Below are 26,685 nucleotides of genomic sequence, written 5' to 3'. Positions count from 1 at the left end.
GGTTAGCCATTGAAAGGAACTTGACTGGAAATTCTCACTTTCTGACAATGTGAGGGTTGGAGGAAGGCAGTATTAGAGTGGACAAATGGTCTTTTGGTGCCAAATGCAATTATTGAATTAAAATGGAAGAAAGAGCCTGAGAGTAAAGTGGCTTTGCCTTTCTGTTGTTTGTTCAGTTGTTTCAGTCTGGGTAACCTCGTTTGGTGTTTTCTTGGCAAAGATACTAGAATGGTTGGCCATTTCCTTCTCCTCCATTTGACAGATAAGGAAACTGAGGCAAACAGTTAAGTGACTTACCATGGGTCACATGGCTAGATTTGAACTCTGCAAGATGCATCTTTCTTAACCCTAGGCCCAGTACTCTGTCCACTGTGCCATCTAGCTGCTTCTCTCTACCTAATAGTGAATAGTAAGATTTTTCAGAATTGAGAATTGAGTCTACTGTATTTAGTAGATGAAGAACACGTGCCTTAGTCTTGAGCTACTACTGTATCCATTGTCTTTATCTTTGGAGAAAGTTCATGGTGTTCAGGACAGTTGTTGGACCTTGCATGTCAGCTCATTATTGTAGCTAATAAGCATGTCACCCTGACTGGGAGGGAAATTCCTTTAATGAAAATTGGCATGATATGTTTGTTCTATCCTTTTCCTCATCTTCTTTTATCTTTGGGATTATCCAGGCTTTTCTTTTCTTGGAGTGTTTTAAGTATTTTAAGTAGAACTGGATAATGAAAAAAAAAAGCAAAATAATAAAGATTTTCTTGTTCACTTTGATTGACTGGGCTACATCACCTTAATTCGGCTTTCTTGGACTGTTTAAAAAGCCTTTTTAATAGTGCTCCCTGCCTCAACTCTTCCAAAATTCTATCAATTCAAATCAACAAGCATTTATTAATAGCTTACTATGTGCAAGATATTGTGCCAAGTGCTAGGGATACAAAGGCAAAAAAACCCCCAACAGTCCTAGCTTTCAAGAATTAGACATTGATGGGACATGGTAAACAACTGTACAAACAAGGTGTAAATATATATATATACACACACACCCCTATATCTATATGTATGATTCATATATATGTATGATATATATATATAACCTTAGAGGGAATGCACTAATATTGTGGAAGATTGGGGGGAAGTTTCTTGCAGAAAGTAAGATTTCAGCTGAAATTTAAAGAAAGCTTCAAGCCAGAGATGAGAAAAGGAAGAATATTCTGAGCTTGATGGATATCCAATGAAAACCTCAAAATGACTTTACTAAAATACAGATCTGACCATGGCATTCCACTTGAATAAACTTCATTGACTCCCTGTTGCTCCAAAGATAAAATATAGAAACTCTTCTGTTTGGCATTTAAGCCTTTTCACAACCTGACTGTACCTTAGCAGCATTAACATATATACATTTTCCCCTTTTTTACACTCAGTGGTGTGCCGTTGGCCTTTTTTACACATATTTCATCTTGTGCTTTTGCACTATTTCCCATGTCTGAGATATATCTCCTCCTTTTTGCCTCTTAAAATCCCTAATTTTAAGACTTAATTCAGGCATACCCCCTTCTTGTGCACACAGCCTTTGCTGATTTCTTTATCTCCCTTCCCCCAGTTCCTAGTGCTTTCTCTCTCAAGGTGGCCTTTAGTTTATACATAAACTGCTGTATATGCTTATATTATTACTCCCCTAATACAATGTGAGCTTGAAGATAGAGGTTGTTTTTATTTTTGTCTTTGTATCCCTAGTTTCTGGTACATACTAGGTTATTTAAAACTTATTAATTTACCTGGAAATAATATTTTTAAAGAAATGTCAATGTTTCTTTGTTGGTCTCTGGACAGCAATTGAGTTTTGGTACCTCTTTTCTCCCTTCCCCTTCCATCCCTTGCCTTTATTTTCTCCCTCAAATGCAAACAGTACAGGCTTATACTGACTATTACACATTTGTTGCAGGTTTCAATATTCAATAGAATTTGTTTAGAGTTGATATATACATACAGAATGTTTACTAGGATAACTTTCACTTAAAAAGATTCCTTTTTTTAGGTTCATAGAATTTTGAATTGGTACTAAACTTTAAGATCAAGTTTCAGTCTTATTTTAACTGAGTTGGCCCAAGACAGGTCACATGACTTGTCTGGGGCCACATGGAGTTTAGTAGCTGAATTGAGTTTTGCAAGCAATTCTCTACTATTTTGTTTAGAGACTGTCAACAATCTTACTGATAGGAAACCATTAGGCATGAGGTCTTTTAATGATCGAGTTGGAATTATAAACTTTTGAACTCATTTGATTTTATATTGCTGCTCTCCCTGTGTGGTGGTGGTGGTGTTTTGTATTGGAACATTTTGTCTTATATTAATCTCATAAACCAATGATTTAAAACAACCTACATTTCTAGGAATTGAAGAAGCCCTATCTAGGGTGACTGGGGAATGCCAGGTTCTCAAAAGAAGATAAAGGCCTTGTTTTTTCCTTTTAATTCTAGCATTACCTTGGATCAAGTCTCCTTCATCTGCAAATAAGGATCAGGCACCAACTGGAGCTGTTGTCCAGATTAATTAATTGGTGATGGGAGAAGGATTAAGATCCAAAGCCTAACTTGTGCATTTTCTTTTGTATGTGAAAATTTATAATAGTTAGAGAATGCTTTTTAAGCTAAGGCATACTAGATGTCTGAAAGGCAGATCATTTTCTTTTATCCTTCAAAAACATGCAAAAGATGGCATTATAACAAATACATTAGAGGACGGAAGGAGAGGCAACAGAGTTTTACTTGGAAAGAAGGAAGCAACAGGATAAGGTCAGATAGATAATTTTTCCATAAACTTTGCAGAATTTATGGAAAGGGGAGGAGAAGATATTGTTCTTTGTGTTTGGTAATAGATTTGGGGTAATAATCGTTGGGTATTTATTGAATTTTCAAATGATTTTTCATGCTTAGCCTGATTAGGATAGGCTTTAGAGAATCAAGCCTCCCCATATATCCCTGAAAAATCTTACATGGAAGGTATGCTTCATTTACCTTTTGTTCAATTTATATCTAACCCAGTTTTGAAGTGGGAGGATAATAGAAAAGCAAGATCATATTGGAGACGTAACATTCTAAAATTCATATACCTTTAAAAACTGCTAAGTGGAGTTCAGTAAACATATTTTGTATTCTTGTCCATTTGCCCATTTTGAATGTCTGGTAGATGAGCACTCCTTTGCACAGCCACTAAAGTTGGCCTGAGTTACATTTGAATCTCTACATTTTCAGTTTCATTTGAGAGCAGTCTTCTTATCCCAGTTTGTCATAGAATAGAACTTGTGTTGACTTGATAAGCAGCATATGAAGGACCCTGAACTTGGAATAAAAAGACTGGTTTCAGCTCTCCCTGCAAGGAGCTGCAATTTTAGGCAAGTGTGAACTTTTTCTTTGAACTTTTCTCCTGTATAGTGAGGATAAAATCCCCTGAAAGGCTTCTCTCTTGAGATTTTTTCCTCATGTTTTTTTGTCCATAACTTGCATGTATACATACAGTTGTTTGAACATTGTCTCTCAGTAGAAGGGCAGGGAATTGTCTTCATATCCTCTGTACATCCCCTGGCACAGAGTGTTGGACTAAATAATCCTAATAACTCAAGTTCAATTCATCAAGCATTAAGGACTTTATTGCTGAGTGTTGGGGGTATAGAACGGAAATGAAATAGTCCAAGGTTGAGCTTTGAGTCTACTGAGGGAAAACAGGCCTGTATATGATGAGTAAGGTGAAGTCAGTGAAAGATAGTTGGAGACAGATTGTGAGGCAAGAGAGAGCCAGCCTGTGCTTTGGGAATGTGTCAGCTGTGTAGAAGATGGATTTGAAGATGGGAGAAATTAGAAGAAGGGGAACCAGTTGAGAGATTATGAATTCCTTTTGCCTCTTTTTAAAATCCCAGAATTTAGAACAGTCCTTGGCAGCACAAGTCCATGACAGGTAGGTACATAATAAAATATATGTTCCTATTGACTAGGAGGCCTGGTGAGAAGTTATTAGGACTTGAATGAAGGATGGTTAGGCCATGTAAATGGGGAGAAGCAGAATCAACTAGACTTGGTAAGAACTGGAACTTGGATGATTTTAGATGAGAAGGAATAGTGAGTAATTCCAGTTTCTTTGGAGGTGTCTCTTCTTTTGTGTCTATGCTGGGCCTAGAGTCAAGAAGACCTGAACTCGAGTTCAGCCTCAGACACTAGCTGTGTGACTACTTAAAAGCTAGTGACTGAGCTGCTATTCCCTTCACCTTCAATTCCAAAATGCAGATGAAACAGGCATCACAGACAGATCTCTATTCTTGTCCCTTCTTCCATATGTGACAGCCAGGTGGAGAGATATCCAGACATCCAGACATGATGCTGGGAAATAGTTATTTGTCCTTCACTTAAAGACATCTGTCAAGGGAACCAAGCCAATTTCCCTTTTGACTAGCTCTGTAGTGTTAGGAAGTTTATTCTTGCTTGGAGCTTAAAAATCTCCCTTTTCTCTTAGCTCTATAATCCACAGAACATCCCTTCTGGAGTACTTTCTTTTGGTGTGAACTTTTCCCCCCTTTCAGTTAATGAATGTCTTTGAATTAGAATACTTCTTTCTAGACATATCCTAAGCACTAATATCACTGAAAATTATTTCTTATAATCTTGCAGCAATCAGGTCCAGACAATAAAACCCAGGTTTCTGTTCCTAACTTTTCTTTTGTTGTGTGGCCATAGGTTTTTAAAAAAATTTTATATCTATATCTATATATCAAACAATCCTTGCCCCACCCTCTTTGACCAAGGTATTTTGAAGCAATCAGTATTTTAGGTAGTTTAAGCTGTTTAAACCTGGTAAATTTAAGGTGCTTCAGTGAGATGCAGAGGAAAATTTTGCTGGAGTCGGGGGACCTGGGTTCAAATCCCAGCTTCTTATGTTTACTACCTATATGACTTCGGATAAATCTCTTTAACCTCTTTGGTTTTCAGTTTTTATCATTTGTAAAATGTGAGGATATTGACTTCAGGGGTTTCTTCCACCTCTAGAAATCTCCACCCCCCTCCCCATTGTTTAAATTTGCTTTGTTGAGTGTTCACTCATTTCTAACAGGTTCTACCCATCTATTATGACTTTATGACCCAAGTTTTTTATTTAGGTTAAACATCCTTGGTTCTTTTAATCAAATCTCATGACATGGACTATGTTCTTTACCATTCTGTTCTGTTCATCATTCTTCTCTGGACAGCTTTAGCTTAAATGGTGTCTTTAAAACTGGAACTATACATGATACTCCAGTTGAAGCCTGACAAGGATAGAATAAAAAGGGCCTATCACCTCCTTATGCTTGGATATAATGTCTCTCAAAGCAGCCCAAGCTCACCTTTTTGACTTCCTTAGCTTATTGAACTTGTAGTACACTTAAGACTTTTCAAGAATTTTTCCAGAACTGATACTTCCCTTCCCTTAATCTACATGCAGCCCAAGTACCATACTTGCTACTTTAAATTTTTTCCATCTTTTGCCGGTTGCACAGGCTTTTCCATATACTTGAAATGTATTCCTTAATGTAACCTTGGTGGATCTTCAATGCCTTCAACCCAGCCCTCATGAGAAACTTTTTTGGAACCTCTTATGCTGTCCTTCTGCAGGTTATCATATGCATACTATTTTTCATAGATATCATTTTCCCTAGTTAAAAAAGAATCTTTTTGAGGGAAGGAACTGTGTCATTTTATCCTCAGCACCTTGCATATAGTATCTTGCCTCATAATAGGCAAATAATGCATATTAGATGTTTGACTAGTGACAGGGGGAAAGATGATTTCTGTCATGCATTTTGACTCTTAACACTTAAAAGGCTGGTCCCACTGATAATTCTGGAGTGTTATGAATGGAATTGAATGGAAATGATTTAATCTGAGGTCACCTTTTCCATTGAGAGGCTTCCTTGGTAGTGGATACTCTAGAGGGGATGAATTTTCAGATATGGGAAAGGGTAGGAGGGGATTGTCCTTAGTGGGATTAGGAGCAGTAGGAGCTGTTACTCTGGTTTACCCAGCCTTCTTTTCTGGTGTCCCTTCCCATTTTTCCCTATGTCCAACATATGAAATGCCCATGCTTGAGATAGAAACTACATTTGTATGTCTTGCCTAGTATAGTGCCTTGAACATGTTTGTTGAATTAAATTTAATCTAGTATAAAATTTTTGTGATTCCTTATTCTTTGGGTGGGGAAAGTATTTTTCATATTTGTTTTGAAATTCTAGGATGGTCTTATAGTATTTGAGCCATTGCTAATTAAAATAGTAAATTGGGGCATAGGTGTAGACTAGATAGTTAGGAGTTAGCTAAGCATTTGCTTTCAATTCAGACCTACTATTGACAAGCCTCAGGTAAAGGATTCTGTTTTGTTGAACTGTGATTATATTTGGCCATGTACCAGTATTTCATACATAAAGGATTTTATGGTAATGATTTTTTAGTTTCTTATATACATAGACTATATATGACTTTCATTAAAATCTGGGTGATACTATAATTTTGGAATTATAGTATTTAACCCTTTTTTAATCCTGAGACATTGTTTATAGATGATAAGTAACCTGTGAGCCAGGTATATTCTTTTTTGTCATTATTGATCATGGATTTAATTTGAGAATAAGTGCTGGCCAGTACAAATTATAAAATAGTTTAATAGATAAGTATAGAAAAAGGCATGTAGCAAATTACAATTAGGCCTCAAGTATGACTTTAAGATTGATTAAACTTAAATCCATAACTGATCAACTGATTTATCTGTCATCTCAAACTTTTCAAACTAGAGGACTAATCTTAAAACTCTTGGTCAGAATTATAAAGTGTTGAATAGACTGGTATATTTGTCCCGTGTTTTAAATAGTCGGATGATCTAAAAGTGATAATGGAGTTAGTTCTCTACTAGCATTTTAGATTTGAACTCTAGATACACAGTTCCCATTTTATCACTTGTAGTTAAGCTACCATATATTTGCATTTGTAATATTTAAGATTATCATTGTAATAGTGATAGAATCATAGAATCCAGAGTTGGTATCAAGAATCATTTATCTAATCCCTTGTTTGAAGCACTATTCTTCTCTTCTGACACCATTGATTGATAATTTATCTAATGGTTGGTTTTATGTATGCCTGCAGGTAAATGCATGGCCACTGATGTCACTTTCTGATAGCCAAATATATAGTAATGGTTCAGGAGATTTCATTCAGCCTATGAAACTTGGGGTTTAGATTCCCATAGTAGTTTTTAATCTGGTTGTATTAACTGACATGCAATTGAAATCCCACTTATTGAACTAATACAGAATCCTTTTTGCCCTTGTCCTGATTTGGAATGTCTATAAGAAGTGACTTGATTTCTGTAGTCTTATCTGCTTATAAGTCACCTGCTTATAGGCAGGAAAGGTGTTTACAAATCTAATAAAATAAGGGTGTGGGTGTTTAATTTCCTTGGCTTTATCTCTTCAGCTAGGTTTGGGTACTGCTGAACAACATGTGCTGGCAGAATTTGATTTCATTTTCTTTGGAATATTCTCAGCTAGGTGGTGAGGATACAAAATACAAAAATACAAAATAAAGAATGAAGCATTGTTGACTCTCAAAGAGCAAATATTCTAATTAAATTAATGGATGCTATCTTTGCTTTTGCCCTATAATCTTTATTGTTACAAAATTTTCCCAACAGGCCTAGAGTTAAATGTTTAGAAAATGCAGTGTAAAACTACTTTAAATAAATTAAATCCTTTCAAAAAATGCAGCAGCAGCATTGACTCACAACTCAATTCAGAGCCAAGCTGATCAGTTAGAAGGAACTATGTTAGAAGATCTTACGACATTGCTTTCTCCTTTCATTGGCAACTGTGCCCATAGGATGGGGGATTTGAGTTGTATGATCAAGCTCTAACACTTTTTTAATTCATTTTATGCTTATGTCCATGCTTGATTAACTTAGTTTTTAATATTCGAGGAAGTCAGCCCATTCAAATTGATAATCTTACCTCATTCAAATAAAGATGATTGTTCAGTAATGAAACACTACCTATTTTACTTTTTAAAATAAACCTTTTGGGGATCCTTCTTGTGAACTTGTAGTGATCCTTCTAGTGAACTATATGGCTACTCACAGTTCTGTCAAACATCAGGATATATTGTTTTTTTCAGTCAGCAAAAAATCTGCCTACTGCTTGAGAGCTAAAAAAAAGAACTGTCATAAACTAAAAACTAAAAAAAAACAACAACACAAAATTGTCACAAACATGTATAGTCAATCAAAAAATTTCCATGTTGGCCATGTCAAAAATTTTTTGGCCTCATTCTGTACTCTTGTTCACTTTTATCAAGAATTGAGAAGCAGGTTTAATCAATAATTCTTCTTTATTCATGGTTGGTCATTACATCAATCAAAGAATTCCTGATTCAAAACTTTATTTTTAACATTAGTGTCATTGTATAAATTAAATAAATGAAACAGTCAAATGGCACACAGTATAATTGAGTGTTGGGCCTGGAGTCAGGAAGACTTGAGTTCTAATGTGACATCAGATACTTTCTAGCTGTGTGACCCTATGCGAGTCACTTCACTCTGTTTGCTTTAGTTTTTTCAACTGTAAAATGAACTAGAGAAAGAAAGAGTAAACCTTTTCTAGTATCTTTGCCAAGAAAACCCCTAATGGGGTCTTGAAGAGTGGGACACGACTAAAACCACTCTTTAATATAAATTGTTTTCCTGCATTTTTCCCCTACTTAATATCCAGCATCATTAGATCTACAAATCTTTTTCTGAAATGGTTTCTCTGAAACCATCCCCTTCATCATTTCTTAAAACACAGTAGCGTCATCACATTTATATACCACAATTTATTCATTACTCAATTTATGGACATTCTTTCAGATTCCCATTCTTTGCAATTTCAAGATTTATAATTTTGCAGATCCATAGATTTGTTTTTCTTAGAACTCCTTTCTCCCCTTAATCTTGCCTTCATTCTTTTTTTCTTTTCTCTTTTACTTCCTATCTCCCTGTTGAATAAAATATGCATATATTTATTTTTTTCTTTCAGGAAAAGCTTTTCAAACCAGTCATAGCCAGGAGAATTCCATTGAAGTCCACCATGGGGAATTTTGAAAACTTGAACTAACAATGTGTTTACCAAGCATAAGGGAGAATACTAAAGTAACATTCTTAATTGAGGGAATATCCAAAATGATGGTGAATTTTACTTTTTGTTAGAAATTAATTATAATGTATATTAAGGAGGTAAGCTAGCCATAGTGAGAGCTGATCTTGAACTCTAGAAGATTTGGGTTCAAAACTCGCCTTTGACACAAACTGGTTGTGACCTTGGAAGAGTCAATTTAGCCTCTAATACTTAGGCAACTCTTTAAAAGACTTAAGTTGCAGAGAAGGTGCCGACTGACCTGCAGTGGTAGAGGAAGTTTCCTTATCCTTATTCCTTATTGTTACTTTTACCACGTAGTTTTCTGGTACTGTATTATTTGTGTAGAATTTTGTTCATGAATTGCTTAAATTCATTTTACTGACAACCATCTTAAACTCATATAATTTTGGAAAGATTTCCTACTCTAATCCTCCAGTCTATTTACTTTAGTTAGAACTATACTTAAAAACTCCGCCCCAAATGTAGTTGAGCAAACATTTGAATGTACCTTAGATGTATGACACTGTCAACCTTGGGATCCAAAGATAAAAAAAAATTCCATTTCTGTTCTAGAGCTGATATCCTAATGAGGAGAGGGAGAAAGGTAAAGGAGACATTTAAATACCTAAGTACAATACTTGGGAGAATATAAGGGCAAAGGAGACATTACTGGGAATCAGAATGATAAGAAGGATAAGATGATATTTTTGTATTATGTTTTAAAGGAAGAGATGTTTCAGCAGACTGTGACTGTGTAGGAAATTTATTTTCCCATTTGTCTCCCAGATTCAAAACCGAAGTGCTCTGTTCATCTTATTTGAACATTCAACCCATTTTTTCTTTTTATCAATTCTCCACAATCTCTCATCCATCCATTAATTCCCTTGGCTTTAATCATTCTGACACTACCTCAGTCTTGGCAGTTGTTACCTTCTGCTTGGACTAGTATAATAGACTCCTAATTTTCTTATAGCTTTCCATTTTCTCCATTCCAAATAATGTCAGATTTTTCTAATGAAGAGGTTTGGTCATGTTTCTCCCTAAAATAGTAGTTCTCATTGCCCCATGGTATAAAATAAAAATGTCCATAGTGCTCAACAATCTGACTCTTGAGCTACTCTTTTAGCCAGTCACTATTTCCTTTTAGACTGTTCTAGGTTCTAGCTCAAGTACACTATTGTTTCCTGATAAGATCATGTGTTAAACTCACCTGTACTGTCCTTTCAAAAATGACTTGTCATTAACAGAAATCCTCAACTTAAAGAGGGACAGATTTTAGGGGAAAGATGTGTTTAAATGGGTTCCTATTGACTTGGAGATGCACATAGGATATCTAAGTAGGGTCCAGCAGGCAGGCAAGAGCATAGAATAGATATTGGGACTGGATATATAGTATAGGAGTCAAGAATGGATGAGATTTCCAAATTGAAGAGTAGGTAGTAGAGATGTTGAGGCAGCAAGCCCCTTTCTAGAGGTTTGGCAGTGAAAGGGAAGGGGGGTAGTGGGAAGAGATAGGATGTTTGTATGGTTCGTAGTTTTTAACATTCTTTTTTATTTAAATTAGGGCTTGATAGTATAACCTTAATATTACTTTTGATAATGAATAGTAATTTTCTAGTTATGTGGAAAAACATAATGGAATTAATATTTAAGTAAGTAGTATTTTGCCTATCATGAATTTTTTTTAAGTTCTATGTAACAGTACAACTCAGTAACAAAAAAAGCTGTACTTCATTATAATAAATCAATAGCCATGGACAGTTCAGTAGAAGAGTGTCCCATGTGGGTAGTTTTCAGTTTTTAGGGGTGGGTTCAAATGGAAAGACTTGATTTGGAAAGCTGGTTTCCTTTACAATAACTTGCTAAGTTTACTTTCTCTAAAATAGTTGTCATTAGTTCCAAAAATTCTATATTAAAAGTTCTATATTAAACACTTTAAAAATAGAACATGCTGAAATAGAGGATAAAATTCTATAAGATTCAGTAGAAGAAATGGGGGACTAATAAATAATAATTTATAATTAAATATAAGCTTGACCCTCACCCCCTTTCATATTTCATTATTGTTAAAACATTTTTGGATCATTGGTGTGCTATTGTATGGGTTACTCTTTAAAATTCTTTTTTTGAAAGTCAGGTTCATATTTATAAGCAGCTTGTATCTGTAAAATCAGAAGTAAATATTTTTTTTTATTCTTAGATACAAATATCTCAGAAACCAAATTCTCTTCTTATACTTATAAAGTGATATACTTCATTAAGTGGAACTGAAACAAATATAGTTTGCTTCACTTAGTGCTTTACTGTAACCCTGAAGGGATATGAGGAATGCAATGGGGAAGTCTCCATTCTGACCATAGAGAGAGGAGGAAATGGCATAGTTAGTGTGAAAAGATTGGCTATTATGGAACAGCCTGCTTTCTATAGTGTTTAATACTACAGTAATTGTAGTGACACAACACTATTGGCCTATTGCTTATTTTATTAGTAGTCCTGAACCTGGAGTCAGTTTGCAAGCATGGTTTCATTAAATTTAATTGGCTTTAAAGCTTTCCACTGAAGTTAGATATATACTAATTTATACAAAGAGAAGATGGTTTCTCTACTAAGAAATGATTGCTGGGGAAAGGCAAGTATATCTCTTGGAATGGTGAGAACTCTTAATTAAAAAAAATTTAGCTGTTTTGAAAAGGTCCCAGTTTTGGAAACTAGGAGACTCAAACTCCAAACTTGACACAACTGGGAGACATGTGGTGTTCCTGAGATGAGTCTTGAGGAGTTAGTTTTGTTGGACAGGACAGATGATGGGGTATAAAATCCCCATCTCTTTTCATGTTCAAGACTTTAAAAGGAAAGATGACATATGTACCTGTTTTTTCTGACTAATTTCAGGTTATTGTAAGGTGTAAGTAAGGTTTAGAAAAAAAAGACCTGAATAGTGGGCTCAGAAGAGTGAAGTGAATCCTTTTATGGGTGTCCTGAAAACTTTTCTGAGTAAACATTCTGGACTCTCTGTGGATGATAAGGCTGCAAGAGTTCCACAGTCCCAAAGCTGACAGTGTTCTCACATTAGTGTGAAGGCAGGTACTGAAACAGCCTAGGTTTTTTTGCCCCATTGTATAAGGGAAGAATGGGGCTAGTACCATTTTTGAAGCATCTTTTAGTTTAGAAGGGTGCTTGACTACTTTGTAAGTTTCTTTTTGCTTTCCTGATATTCACCCAGTGTGAGCTAGCCTCAAGATTATTCACTATCCCGCCCCCCCCCCAACCTTCCACCTTAAAATCAATCAATACACTATGTATTTGGAGTGTGGTAAGGGCTGGGGGGGGGGGGTTACATGACTTGCCCAGGGTAACACAGCTAGGAACCTCTCTAGACCTCGCTCTCAATGCACTGATCTACCTAGTTGCCCCCTAGATAAGTTCTTAAGAGGACTTTCTTTGTTTTTTAACTGAACCTCTAAAGGTAAGCATGGTAGGAAACAAAAGACTTGGAGTCAAAAGATCTTTGGATTACTAGCTTTCCAATTATTGACATAATAAAAAAGTTTGATTTCACTTCCTTCATCTGTAAGATGGGGTTAATGTTTATGCTATATACATCATCTTTTTTGTGAGGGAAGCTTTGTTTTTAAACAAGGATACATAGTCTTTCTATGGTCTGTATAGTGTGAAAGCTAATCAGTTGATAATAAAACTTTTATTATGCCCAATGTGTCTTAATACTCAGAAAGAATATCCTTTATCGTTGGCTGATGGTCCTATCCTTTTCTAGTTTGATGGCATTCTATTCAAAAATTTAGGTGAAATTTCAATTTAAGAGAACTTGAACATCACTCTAGGAAGAACTTTGCCATTATGTATGATTGGGTTTATTTAGGTGCAAGCCACAATTTATCTTGGTTTCAGTTCTTGGTAAATAGGAATTTCCTTTTGACTTTTTTTATTGAGTCTTTGGAAGATGATATTCTTCCTCATTTTGCTGTTCTTCAATTTTTTTTTTTTTTAAGAAAAATTTTCCATGGTTACCTGATTCATGTTCTTTCTCTCCCCTCCACGTGGCCCCCCTTCCACCCCTCAGTAGCTGATATGCATTTCTACTGGGTTTTTACATGTGTCATTGATCAAGACCTATTTCCATATTATCGATACTTGCACTTTGGGTGATTGATTAGAGTCTACATCCCAAATCATATCCCCATCATCCCATGTGTTCAAGCATTTGTTTTTCTTCTGTTTCTACTCCCATAGTTCTTCCTCTGAATGTGAATAGTGTTCTTTCTCATAAGTCCCTCAGCCTTGCTCTGGATCCTTGCATTGCTGCTAGTAGAGAAGTCCCATTACATTCTATTTTACCACAGTGTATCAGTCTGTGTGTATAATGTTTTCCTGGTTCTGCTCCTTTCACTCTGCATCAGTTCCTGGAAGTCTTTCCAGTTCACATGGAATTTCTCCAGTTTATTATTCCTTTGAGCACAATAGTATTCCATCACCTACAGATACCACAATTTGTTTAGCCATTCCCCAATTGAAGGGAATATCCAGTTTTTTGCCACCACAGAGAGTGCGGCTATAAATATTTTTGTACATATCTTTTTCCTTATGATCTCTTTGGGAGGTATCAACTGTTATATATAACTTTTGGACAAAGATGGAGAACAGCTTGAGTGACAGATCGTCGGTTATAGAACTTGGAATTTACCCAGATGGCATGAGCCAAGGGCAAAAGACAGTTGGGACCACCTCTATAAAAACCTAGGGGCTTCAGCCATTCTTGGTCTCAGTTTTGAGAAGGGAATTTCTGGGAGCCAGCGGGAGATGGGTAGGCCAGTAGACCTACAGATCCAGCATCCATATCTATTGCCATTAGAAGTTCAATCATCTATTACCAAACAGAGTTGAGAGAAATCAACAGCACAGTTGCCAAGAAAGAACATCACTACCCTTTCCTTTCCTTTCTTTCCCTTCTGTCTAGACCAGTGATTCCCAAAATGGGCACTATCACCCCCTGGTGGGTGCTGCATCGATCCAGGGGGGTGGTGATGGCCACAGGTGCATTTATCTTTCCTATTAATTGCTATTAAAATAAAAAAAAATTTATTTCCAGGAGGCTAAGTAATATTTTTTCTGGAAAGGGGGTGGTAGGCCAAAAAAGTTTGGGAACCACTGGTCTAGACCATGGCTGGGTCTGGCCAGGTTCCTTGAGGGGGAGAAGAATCTCCAGCCAAATAACAACCAGATGTTCATTGGTTTAGATTTCTTTAAACCCTTAACTTCTGTGTATTGGCTCCTTGGTGAAAGAGTGGTAAGGGTGGGCAATGGGGGTCCAGTGACTTGCCCAGGGTCACACAGCTGGGAAGTGCCTGAGGCCAGATTTGAACCTAGGACCTCCTGTCTCTAGGCCTGACTCTCAATCCACTGAGCTACCCAGCTGCCCCTCTCTTTAATTTTTTAAAAATTCTGTTAGTGGTAACAAAGAATATCCAAAAGTCAGTTTATAGGATATTTACCAGAAATGTAACTTCTCTAGCTATATAGCAGTAAATGGAAGGTGTGCTCCACCCCCCCACCCCCACCCCCCAGGTCATTTTTTGGGTGTTGGGACTGTTGATAGCATTGACTTTTGCGTGATATGAACTGGGTTTGATTTTTGAAAATGGGACTTTAATTGCCACCTTTTCTCTTTTAGGCCTGGCAACCACCATTCGCATGTGATGTTGATAAACTTCATTTTACCCCTCGAATCCAGAGACTGAATGAATTGGAGGTAACGTCATAAATATTATTCTTTTAAGATTTATAATCTTTCTGGTCCTTTAGGTTAAATATGACAACTTTCTAGAAAATGGCATGATAGCAATAGTTTCAGTCTTGTGCACTGAATCAGATAATATAAAATTAGCTACCCCAAAGGAGGAAGGAAGTGCAAAGTACCTGCTAAGGCAGGCCCTATCTGAACTCAGATGTGGGCTTTGCCTGTTAACCTCTATGGGAACCCACTATTCACCATCTATTGAGTGCTCCCCACTCCCCCCAACAAAGGAGCAGACCAAGCTTGGTTTAGTGATTGCCAAAATTTTCTACCATTACTATTCTAAAACTTTTCTTGCTTTTCTTGCCCTCTTTGAAGTTAACACTCACTAGCCATTAAGGAGAAAACTGCCTCTAGCCTTTTTTTTCTTTTTTCTCATTGATTCTCATCCTTGTTCTCCTCTAAGTGTCCCTTCCTCAACTGTGCTCTTGAGAATTCATCTGTTCAGACCTTTTTCTCTCACATCCCTTTTCTGTCAGCCACTTGGAAGACATCTAATAACACTGTGTTCCTAACTTTCCGCTCTGCCAATGGCTAGAATCTTTCTTTGGTTCTGGAGGAGGGGTTGGAATTCTATTTGCTCCCTATTTTCACTTTCAGACTTTGACATAACCTACTTTATTCAGTAACCTATGCTCTTTTGAAGTCCATTTAATCAGTTTTCTACTCATTCTGAATTATTGGAGTAGTACTTTGTTGACCCCTATATTATTTTCCGTCCTTTCTCTATATAATTTCATGTAAATCTCTCAAGGTTTCTTTTTATATTTTTAAATTAACACAGTTTTTATTTTCCTTTCAACTTTCTGTTTACTTTCCACCCTGTCCAATACAAATTTATAACTTATATACATGATTAAACAAAACAAATTTACAATTTTTCCTTGTCCAAAATGTATGTCTTAGAAAAATTCTGTTGTTGAATACCTATGAGTAACAGATTTAATCATCATTTCTTTAGAATCTTTTTTCATACATTACCATTGGTCAGAGTCCTTTTTCAGTTTTTACAATTTGATCTTAAAGTATTAGTTCTGCCATTTCTTTCACTCATTGTACTCTGCCTCAGTCCTTATAAGTCTTCCAGGCTTCTCTGAAAGTTTCTTCATTTATCAGTTGTGCTCTATTGCATTTATATACCAAAATTTTTTTGGCATTTCCACAACTGATTATAGCCCCCTTAGTGTCCAGGTCTTTGCCACTGCCAAAAGAAATGCTATGAATATTTTTGTACTTTTTGAACTTTTTCTTCTCTTTGGTCCCCTTATTAAGGTCTGGCCTTAGTATTGGTATCAATGATTCAAAGGAAATGCACAGTTTAGGATTGTAAGACATAGTTCCATATTGCTTTGCCAGAATGGATAGATCAGTTTACATGTCTACTAGGAGTGAATTAACGTGCTTATTTTCTTGCAACCCCTTCTGACATTTGTCATTTTTCTCTTTTGTTGACTTTTCCAATCTGTGATAGAGCTGGAATCTTGAGTTGTTTTAATTTACATTTCCTTACTGATTTGGAGTCTTTTTCCTGAGTTCAAATCTGGATTCGGATACCTACTAGCTGTGTGAGCCTGGGCAAGTTACTTACCCTTGTTTGCCTCAGTTTCCTCAGCTGTCAAATGAGCTGGAGAAGGAAATTGCAAACCAAAAATAAAACCCCAAATAGACCCCAAATAAACACAAAGACTGAAACAACTGAGCAATAACAAATGTTTTGGAACTTTTTTTTTTAATATGGTCTTTGACAATTTTCCCCTCTTGCCCTGAAGGAATTTAATACCTTGTTCTCTTTCTTCCTCCCATTCCCAATTCTATTTCTTATACCTAGAAACTTTAGCATCTACTTAGATGCTCTTTCAAACTCCCTAACATTACAGTTCCTTAACTTCTCAAAATTCCATTGACTCATTCTTTAGCCACTAGATTTCACCTTGACTTATAAATGTTTCACTTCTCTAATTGATATTCTGACATTCCGAACCTGTTTTTCATCACTGCCTCTCAGTGTCTTCTCAGACCATTACCCTTCCCCTTGACTTCACATTCCTATCCCTCCAGCTTCAACCCATTTAACCATTTCAGCTTTACCTTTCTCTGCTCTTGAATCATTAATCTCCTGGTCTTTTCATAACTCTTATTTTTCTAAACCTCAGCTGTAGATAATTCCCACTATCTCCTGCTTGAGTTCCTACTTGGAAGTTCCTGAATAAGACTGAGAGAAGCCTCACACCTATTGTGATGGGTCATGTGACAAATTCATGCCATTTAATCTCTGTTGGACCCTCTCTGAAACCAGAGTATCTTTTTATTCTTCTTTAATTGATCCCTACCCCTCTCATGGAAGCTATTCTAAATTTTTTTTTTACCCCCTTGTCAAGCTTCTTACATGTTTGTGTCCTCTCTCTCTGAGGGGGTCCTTATTTCTTCTTTAATGAGGAAATACTTCTTTACTGAGGTGGGTTTTCTTTCCTCTCAAGACAACTTGATATCACTTTCCTCCATTCTCCCACTATCTTACAGAAATGATTTCTTTCAGTCTCTCCTTCCCTTCTCGCCTTTCCATCCTTTCTTTCCAATTTGTTTTTTTCTTCCTTCCCATCTTCAGATATACCCATCTCTCAAACCTTAAATACCTTCACTTTTAGAAAAGCTATAGCAATCCTTTTTCTTATTCACTATTATTCAACTGAAATTGCTCTCTCCAAAGTTAACAATGACCTATTATTGCTAAATTTGATGCCCATTTCTTAGTTTTATTTTTTTTAAAAAACTCTCCCTTCTGTCTTGGAATCAATACTCTATATTGGCTCCAAGGCAGAAGAGTGGTAAGGGCAAGGCAATAATAGGGGTCAAGTGACTTGCCTAGAGTCACACAGCTGGGAAGTGTCTGATGCCAGAATTTAACCTAGGACCTCTCTTCTCTAGGCTTAGCTCTCAATCCCCTGAGTTGGATTGAGCTGCTCCCTCATTTTTTAGTTTTAATCCTTCTCAATATCAACTGAGTGACACTATTGACTACCTTGTCCTCCTAGATGTTTTTTCCTAGTTCTTTTCCTAACTATCTGACTGCTCCTTCTCAGTCTTTGCTAGCTTTATATTGCAAACTCTAGTTTTCTTGCTATAACTGGGAATTTTTAATGTGTGTGTGTCTGTGTTACACACATTGTATTCCTTCATAGAATAATATTTTTAAGTGTATAAAACCAGCTAATTGGAATAACACTTGTCAAAATATAACACAAGTTCATGGGCCACAGGTTAAGAATTTCTTGCTCTTGGTAATCTCATCAGCTCTTATGAATTCAGTTGTTATCTCTGTGTAGATGGCTCTCAGATCTCTATATCTAACTTTAGTCTCCCTGAGCTTCAGTCCTATAGCATCAATTGGCTATTAAGATTTCAAATTGTATGTCTTCAGAGATAACTTTCAATTCAACATCTCCAAAACTCAATTCATTATCTTTCTACCTAAATCTTCCCCTTTTCTAAACCCCTAAGTTTTTGCCAAAGGTACCATCTGTCTTAACTGCCAGATTCATAACTGTGATATGCTCAACTCCACTCAGGCATCCAGTCAGTTGCCAAACCTTGCTGTTTCTACCTTGACAACCTCTGTCATATCCTATATCCTATTCCCTCTCTTCATTCTTTGTTGAGGGTCTTTGTATTAAGTAATCAACCTCCTAATTGGCCTTTCTGCCTCCGAGTCTCTTCCTCACTCTGTTTCATCCCACATACTGCTGCCAGAATAATTTTCCTTAAATACAGATATGACTATATATGACCATATGTAGGATGTTGTTTCTATATATATATTTAATTTCATAATATTTTAGTATATTTCTATATATTGACTTTGGTCATTTTTATAAGACAAATTAAGTTATGTTAATTCTGTTTTCTAGGCTCAAACTCGGGTAAAACTGAATTTTCTGGACCAGATTGCAAAGTTTTGGGAGCTCCAAGGATGTACTTTAAAAATTCCACATGTTGAAAGGAAAATATTGGATTTATTTCAGCTTAACAGGGTAAGGGAATTTGTTTGACTGTTTTAAAAAGTAATCATGGAGTAATATCTATTTTTAGTTCGAGGTACACTAAGTACACTGTATAAATTGTGTTTCCTATGAGTCTTCACTTAACTTGAAGGGGAAAAAGTTTTGTTGTAAATGAACTAATCTCAAATCAGGGTGTATTGGGCATTAGATCAGGACCTGCTAGTACATTTAGATAGTTTACTTGATAGATACAGAATGACAGTTTGGAAAGGAGGAAGGGACCTTGAGAGGTTATATTTGTCCATGTCTTAAGTATCTACACTCTTTTTAACATCTGACAAGTAGTCATCTAGCTTATATTGAACATTTCCATGAATAGAGAACTTGCTACTTTTTGAGGTACCCAGTTTGTACTTTTGTTATAACCCTTAAGTGCTAGGAAGTTTTTCCTAATACCAACCCTGAATTTGTCTTTTTGTGACTTCTTGTAATTGCTCCTGGTTCTGTTCTTTGGGGCAAGATCTTCAGTACTGATACAGTTCCTCATATATATACCCACGTATTTTTCTTGTTTTATCAGTTCAAAAATAGGAAGAGGGATATATGTAACGTGTTCTTTGTTAATAAGGATTCATTCATTCTTTGTTTCGGAAGTCTGGCATAGCATCTTGCCTCAGACCCTTGTAATGCTACTGAATCAGTAATGCAGCTTGTGAAACCTCTTCTATTTTCCCTCTTAGGACCTCACTGTCAATTCTTTTTTTCATTCACTACTTGAGTAAAGAAAAGTAAATTGAGGCAAGAGGGAGGGGGCTGGTTGCATAACCCAGAAACAACTTGGGGATTTTCTTAAAACAAACAAAAACAATCTTTCTGTTCTCTTAAGACAGAAGGGCAAGAGCTAGGCAAACAGGATAAGTGACTTGCCGATTTAATAATTAGGAAGTGTTTAAGGCCAGATTTGAACCCAGGTTCTGGTGCTCCATGCATTGTGCCATTTAGCTGCCCCCATCTTTAGTCTTTTAGTAGAGACCATACATCAAGAGAATAAATTTTAGTCCTAGGCCAGCATTGGTGAACCTTTAAGAGATTGTGTCCCCAAACTGCACCTTTAAGCTGCCTGTGAGCCCCCTGTATTACCCCAGAGAATGAGGGAGGAAGTGCTTATTAGTCTGTTGGACAGAGGGGCAGGGCATGCAGAAAATGTCAAGACTCAGTAGAGAGCAATGGAGCAGCCCCTTCCTGCACCCATGTCTTTGCCAACATGGTCCTAGGGCTTGAAGATTCTTTCATATAATGTTGTTGGTAATGGTTACTTATTGGGAGAGTCCTAAATCTGCTTTCCCAAGATTCTCTAGGCCTGTGGATGTTACTTCTTATCCTTTAGTTTACACAGGATAGTTGTTAGACTTTCTCAAAATAATTTTGCTAGCCACAAAAGGGAAGGAAGCTAAATATATCATACCTTGGAGAACAAGGCATGGGAATCTTACCCACGATAAGCCCTAGTCCAGCTATAAATGGATCACATACCTTACTGTCCTCACTAGCTCCAATCCAATTTGTGACTGGAGAGAAAATTTTGAAGACAATACTGTTGAACTCTTTCTTTGCCCGCCGCCCCCCCCCCCCCCCCCGCAAGTTTGATCTACTTGGAACTACTTCCGTGCAATTAAGTAAATATTTCATCCTTGTTGAAAGCACCCACTTTTAGACCGGTTTAGATTAATACAAAGACACATTCTTTGAAAAGCCTAAGTCTTATGCTCATACATTTCATTATAGTAGTTAGGAAAGGAAAGTTTATTTTCCATATGATGGGAAAACTAAAGAAATTTAAGACCTTTATTCTGACATGAAAATTCTTTTTAGAAATTTTCTAATACTAGATGACCAAGAAAATTTATCCTTGGGACCTGACACTTGAAAGATGAATATATTTCTTTCCATTTTATTTAATAGTTAGTCGCAGAAGAAGGTGGATTTGATGTTGTTTGCAAGGAGAGAAAATGGACCAAAATCGCCACCAAGATGGGATTTGCTCCTGGCAAAGCTGTAGGCTCACATATCCGAGCACATTATGAGCGAATCCTTTACCCATACAATCTATTCCAGTCTGGAGCTAGTCTGCTGGTGAGTATTGGTTGGTAGCTGAAACTTGATTTTTTTGTAACTACTGTTTGCTTTTCTTTTAATGAAGGGAAGAGTAAGAGTGGGACTAGGGAGAAGGCCTTGAATCATTTTTCAAAGATATCCTATTCAGTATATCAGTATTTTAAATTTTCAGCAGTGAACTTCTTTGGTTAAGTATAGTATAATACATGCTTTTTTCTCCTTTAGATTGCACAGATATGTGAAGAAATATCTTTGCTGTCAAGTTGAAATTTGTTAATAACTAAGAGAAGCTTCTTTCATTGAATGACTTGTTGAATAAATGTGCCAATTTTGTCTTAAAATTGCTTTTGAATGAAGTCTTGGTTCTTAATCAAACCTGTTTTACTTTTGTATTCCTGGTGATTGTTTTCTCATGAAGTACAACCTAAGAAACACCTTCCCACTCATTCTCTTATCAGATGAGATCTTCATTGAGATTTTTTAGGGGAGTAGAGATTCAGTATTAAGATGGAGAATCTTCATAATTTTGAGTACATTTTTTTCTAGACAAGCTAACTTATTTTAAGATGGAAAAAACTTTAGGTCTATTGACATTTGTCATGTTCTCCTTTATCATAGCTTTATTTTTAAAAATATTTTTATTTTTATTTTGAATATTTTCCCATAGTTACATGTTTCATGTTCTTTCCCTCTCCCCAAACCCGCCTAACCCCCCCCCCCAGCCGACGCACAATTCTGGGTTTTACATGTATCATTGATTAATTTCATACAAATAGTTGAACTAGAGTTATCGTTTAGTGTCTTCATCCCCAATAATGTCCCCATTAGCCCATGTGTTCAAGCAGTTGTTTTTCCTCTGTGTTTCTCCTCCCACTTTATCATAGTTTTTAAGTGTGATCAAGAGAATAAATTTTAGTCCTAGGCCAGCATTGGTGAACCTTTAAGAGATTGTGTCCCCAAACTGCACCTTCAAGCTGCCTGTGAGCCCCCTGTATTACCCCAGAGAACAAGGGAGGAAGTGCTTATTAGTCTGTTGGACAGAGAGGCAGGGCATGCAAAAAATGTCAAGACTCAGTAGAGAGCAATGGAGCAGCCCCTTCCTGCACCCATGTCTTTGCCAACATGGTCCTAGGCTTTAAAAAAAAACAAGCAACTTTTAAAACATCTCTTATATGAGAAGGAATGCAGAAATTCTGTTCACCAGAAGTATTGTGCTCTGATTATTCATAGTTATTTGAATAATATAAGAATGTGTCAATAAGGTTTGGCAATAAATTAATCATGAAGAAGGTAAGAAAGGTGATTTTATAGGATCATGAGTATTTACAGTCTTTAATGTCTTAAGTCTTGCAGGTTCTCAGTTTTGTATGCTGTATCAAACAAAGCCTGATCCAATTAATAAAGTAATCTCATTTTCAGAAATAATGGAATGTAAATGAGTAATAAACTCTTTAGGTCTAAAAGTTTCAGATATGGTATGCCAAATGAATGAAATGGGGCAGAATTCTGTTTTAAGTTTTTCATACTTTATAGCAGTTTCCCAGGATGAACCAATGAATCCATACTTATTAAAACTATAGAAGAGTTGGCTCTTCTTTGAACCCTATTCAGAATTGCATTTATTGTTTGAGGAATCTCTCTGGCTCAGGTAGTATAAGATCAAAGCTCAGTGCATCATCAGTCAGGTAGCCAGTGCTTGGAGAGATGTGAACCTGGCCCGTGGCATTGGGCCTGTTCTTACAGCCTGGTCGTTGTGGAAAAGAGACAGCAACAAGAGCAGGAGACACACTTGGGCTGCTTGTGACCTGGATTTTTGTGGCCCCACTTTTTGTTAAGTGTAACTTTCCAAGCTCTCTCTTGCAATAGGCACCTGACATATGTTCCAAACTGATGTGTTTAGTGGATCATGGCGTTCTGGAAAAGGTACGTTTCCTTTTTGTTGTTGTGCTGTTTTTGTTTTAAATCTGCCATGCCCGAAAGCTATCTTTTCTGCACTATTGTCATCATTGCCCCCATCCTGATGTGCCGGATGTTCAGGCTTCATTGGCTTTCTTTTTTCTTATTTTTTTAAAATGTGGTTTACTTGCCTTTCATTGTGTATGTGTTGTAGTGCTTTGTTTTTTTTTGTTTTTTTTTTGCTTTTGCTTTGACCCATAATACTTTAGGGGCCCCATCTCCTACCCCAGCCAGCAGTGCTTCACAAACAGGTCCTCTGTTGGTCTCCAGGTTTTTATTTCCCTTGCTTTTTAAACTGGGGGCCTTGGTGGTTTAGCTTTTGGGGAGGACACTGACTGGATTTTTACGGATATGTGCTTTTAACTTCTGCTTTTTCTGGGCCAGAGCAGCAAAATAATTCAGGATACAAGTGAGCTGCTTTTTAGCCAAACCCTTTAAAGTTTGACGGGCTTTGTAATGGTGTTAGAGAAAAGACTTAAGAGATGAAGGGAATAGGTAGTGGTTTTTTTTTTTGTTTGTTTGTTTTTTGTTTTTAAGTCCTTGCCCCCTTTCCTGACTGAGTGGGCTCTTGTCATTTAGTTTCCATCTAGTAGCTGAAAATAAGGTTTATTTGGTTGGTGAGTGAAGCCTCTGGGGCCTTTTGCCCTTCCAGAGCTTCATTGATTCAGGTTATAACTTCTTTTGCCATGATTAACTCAAAGTCATTCTAAACAAAACAAGGGCATTAAAAAAATTTTCAGAGGCCTAAAACAGTTATCCTGTTCTCTGAGGATGGTTTATGTGTCTAGTATCCTATACAATTTCCTGCAAATTTCGTAGCATTGACTTTTGCAAGCGTCTGTTTTTTCATTCATTTCCCTGTCTGCCCCAAAAGGGAGGAATGCTGGCTCAGGGAAATGGAATTATTTAAATTTGTATTTGATCTTACTCAGTTTTTAATCTCAAGCAGTTGTGTTTTGGGCTTTAAATTTGTATTGCTAAAGCATTCTTAAATGATATGAGGTGGAGTAAGTATTTTTCAGATAATAAGTGCATTCATTAGCTTGGTGATAAAAGATGAGCAAAAATTTAAAAAAAAAAAGTCTGGAATTGTTTCCACAGTAGAGAAGTTCTGGGCTAATAATTATTTGGGTAGGTTTGGGAGGCGAGGAAGAAGTAACTGGGAAAGTAATGTGAAAGTTAAATATGTACCAGGGTTGTCTCACTATAGACTTGCTCTCTAATTATATTTAAGAGTCTCCTTTTTTGTGAAAAAAGACTTTCTTTCCTTTGGAGAATCTATTTACCTTTTAAGCCTATACAGTAATATCATCCTTGTAAATCCCCTTTCTCCAGTGCAATCAAGATTATACCTTGTATTTGATTGTATCAGATATGACAAAGATAAACATGTGTTTTAACTATATTTTGAAGTAAAATAATTATCTGGTAGACTTTAGGTTTTTTCTCCTACCTCATATATGGACAATATCTTTGCTCTGGCATAGAAGCAAGTTCCAAATAAAATTCTTGCTCAGAGATCCAAGTGAATCCAAGTGATTAAGTGAAGCTTGAGGTCCAGGAGTAGTGATGCCAGACTGTAATAATACCATGTGGGATCAATTTTTTTAAATTGCTCCTAGACCGACATCTTATCCCTGAGCTGGTTTTCCCAAGTAATGGGCAATTTAAAAAAAAAGTGACTTTTTTCCTTTCCTTTTACTAAAATCAGCTTTAAAGCCTTAATTTTTATTGTTTTAAAACTTTTATAGCAAAGGATAGAGAAGTTCAGGTTTGAGTGCTTAGTGCTGTTGTATATATATAACCTTCCTGGCTTTGTGAGTTCCTTTGGAGAATCAAAAGCAGTATTTAGATCCCAATTTTTACTGATGATAAGATAAGCTATTCTTTCCTAGAATTTCCTAGAATTCTAATACAGCTGATTAAAGAGCCTTAAGTTTCTTTTAGATTAGAATCTATGTGTTCTCTAGTTGATAGTCAACCCAGTAAGTTTTGGAAGTAATTTACTTAGGCTATAACATCTTGATCAGAGATTTAGAGATAGTTTGAATTCTTTAATTAAGTTCTATGAGTGATTGGAGGTTTATTTTGATTGATTTTCTTGGAACTGAAACTTCTTATTAGGAAGTTCAGAGACTTGGAATTTCAGTTTATAGTGCTATGTATGCTTTTCTTTTTTCCCTTTCCCATATGCACTAGAATCTTTTATCTAAAAGTGTTTTTATCCATATCTTTTAAGAGTTTAAGGAACTAATTCTGATAGTATAGCTATATGATAATAGAGGTTATTCATATCTCATAAGACCTGGAAAGGTTCTTCATATATATATATTTTGTTCAATTGTCCCTTACCCCTCATACAGATAGTGCATATTTCAGCTGATTCTTATCAACACATTAAATATTCCTGTCCTAATACACATGTCTCTTGAAGGTAGGTGGGGCTTTTACTGATTAGTAGGAAGTATCTTTTGGTACCTGTCATCTTTCCTTTCACAAGTTTTAAAATTATCTTTAAATTCAAAAATAGTATGTAGGAATAATAATTATTTCATTTTTCAGGAGGCAAGGACATAATCTGAGCAAGATTTAAATATACCATTGAGAGTTCGCTGCTTATTAATTATGATTAATCTTTGTTTTGCCTTTGATTTTCCCCCCACTTTATAATAACGTTAATATATAGTTCCTTCTGTAACATAGAATTCTTTCAACCATAGCTTCTTTCCTGCTTCTTAGAGTAAGGAACTTATGGACATCTTTTGAAATCAGGAAGGACAATGTGCTATATCATGCCTTAAGATTGTTGTTATTAAAATCTAGCAAGCAATCCTAGTTTCTCTTGTCTTAAATTTCCAAATACTTAAATGGATGTCCTTATTATAGCTTCACTCTGAAACAACTACTTTCAAGTCTTAGCAATTCAATTAAATGGTTGATATAGAATTATTATAGATGGGTAATAACCTGACTGATATCATTAGTCAAGTGAATTAAAGCAACTTTCAATCTTACCCTTAAATCATTAGACTCTTATGTTAGGTGTATTTGACTGGAGATTTAATGTTTGTGTAATATCAGATAGCCATCGTTGTTTGTATACATTTTGTGTTCTTCACCAAGAGATTTGAAGCACACCTTAACAGAATCATAAATGGGCCTGCTTTGTATTTAAAAGGTGGAGAGAAATCTTACCAATCAAATTGTGTTGTTTTCAGTGTCTGCAGAAGCCAAATCTAACCACAGACACAAAGGACAAGGAATACAAACCCCATGATATTCCCCAGAGACAGTCAGTTCAGCCTGTGGAAACCTGTCCCCCAGCACGTCGTGCAAAGCGCATGAGAGCAGAGGTGGGTGAGGAGGTGCCTTAGAAGTTTTATCAGTTGACTTTTTGAGCACTATTTCTGCATGTGTTACTCTTACATGTGTACTTTATACTTTTTGGAAACCTGGTAAGTTCATGAAGTGAGTATGTCATTCTTTGGGAAAAGTATTTTTGAGATTATCCCTTGACAAGTAGGTAGCTTTATAATAGGTTTTAGTTAGGACCTTAGGAAAAAACTAGAAAATAGTTATATGAAGACATACTAGTTAGAAAAGCATCGGGATTAAAG

General features: G+C 36.2%; 1 protein-coding gene across 3 annotated transcripts in view; it reads left to right on the top strand.

The window, feature by feature from the left end:
• KDM5B (lysine demethylase 5B) overlaps positions 1 to 26,685 on the top strand; it is a 71,858-nt gene that overhangs the window by 6,672 nt on the left and 38,501 nt on the right. Inside the window, exons 2-6 of one of the 3 annotated variants that reach the window (XM_044676353.1) lie at positions 14,877 to 14,954; positions 18,905 to 19,027; positions 20,960 to 21,130; positions 22,979 to 23,035; positions 26,287 to 26,421. In XM_044676353.1, coding sequence (XP_044532288.1) covers positions 14,877 to 14,954; positions 18,905 to 19,027; positions 20,960 to 21,130; positions 22,979 to 23,035; positions 26,287 to 26,421 — 564 coding nt within the window. The remainder of the gene's footprint in view (positions 1 to 14,876; positions 14,955 to 18,904; positions 19,028 to 20,959; positions 21,131 to 22,978; positions 23,036 to 26,286; positions 26,422 to 26,685) is intronic. The other 2 variants (XM_044676354.1, XM_044676356.1) reach the window with 2 other exon arrangements.

This window comes from Gracilinanus agilis, chromosome 4 (genome assembly GCF_016433145.1).
Source record: "Gracilinanus agilis isolate LMUSP501 chromosome 4, AgileGrace, whole genome shotgun sequence".
Classification (NCBI taxonomy): Eukaryota; Metazoa; Chordata; class Mammalia; order Didelphimorphia; family Didelphidae; genus Gracilinanus; species Gracilinanus agilis.
Note: the sequence above shows the minus strand (reverse complement) of the source record. Positions and strands in the feature narration are given on the sequence as shown.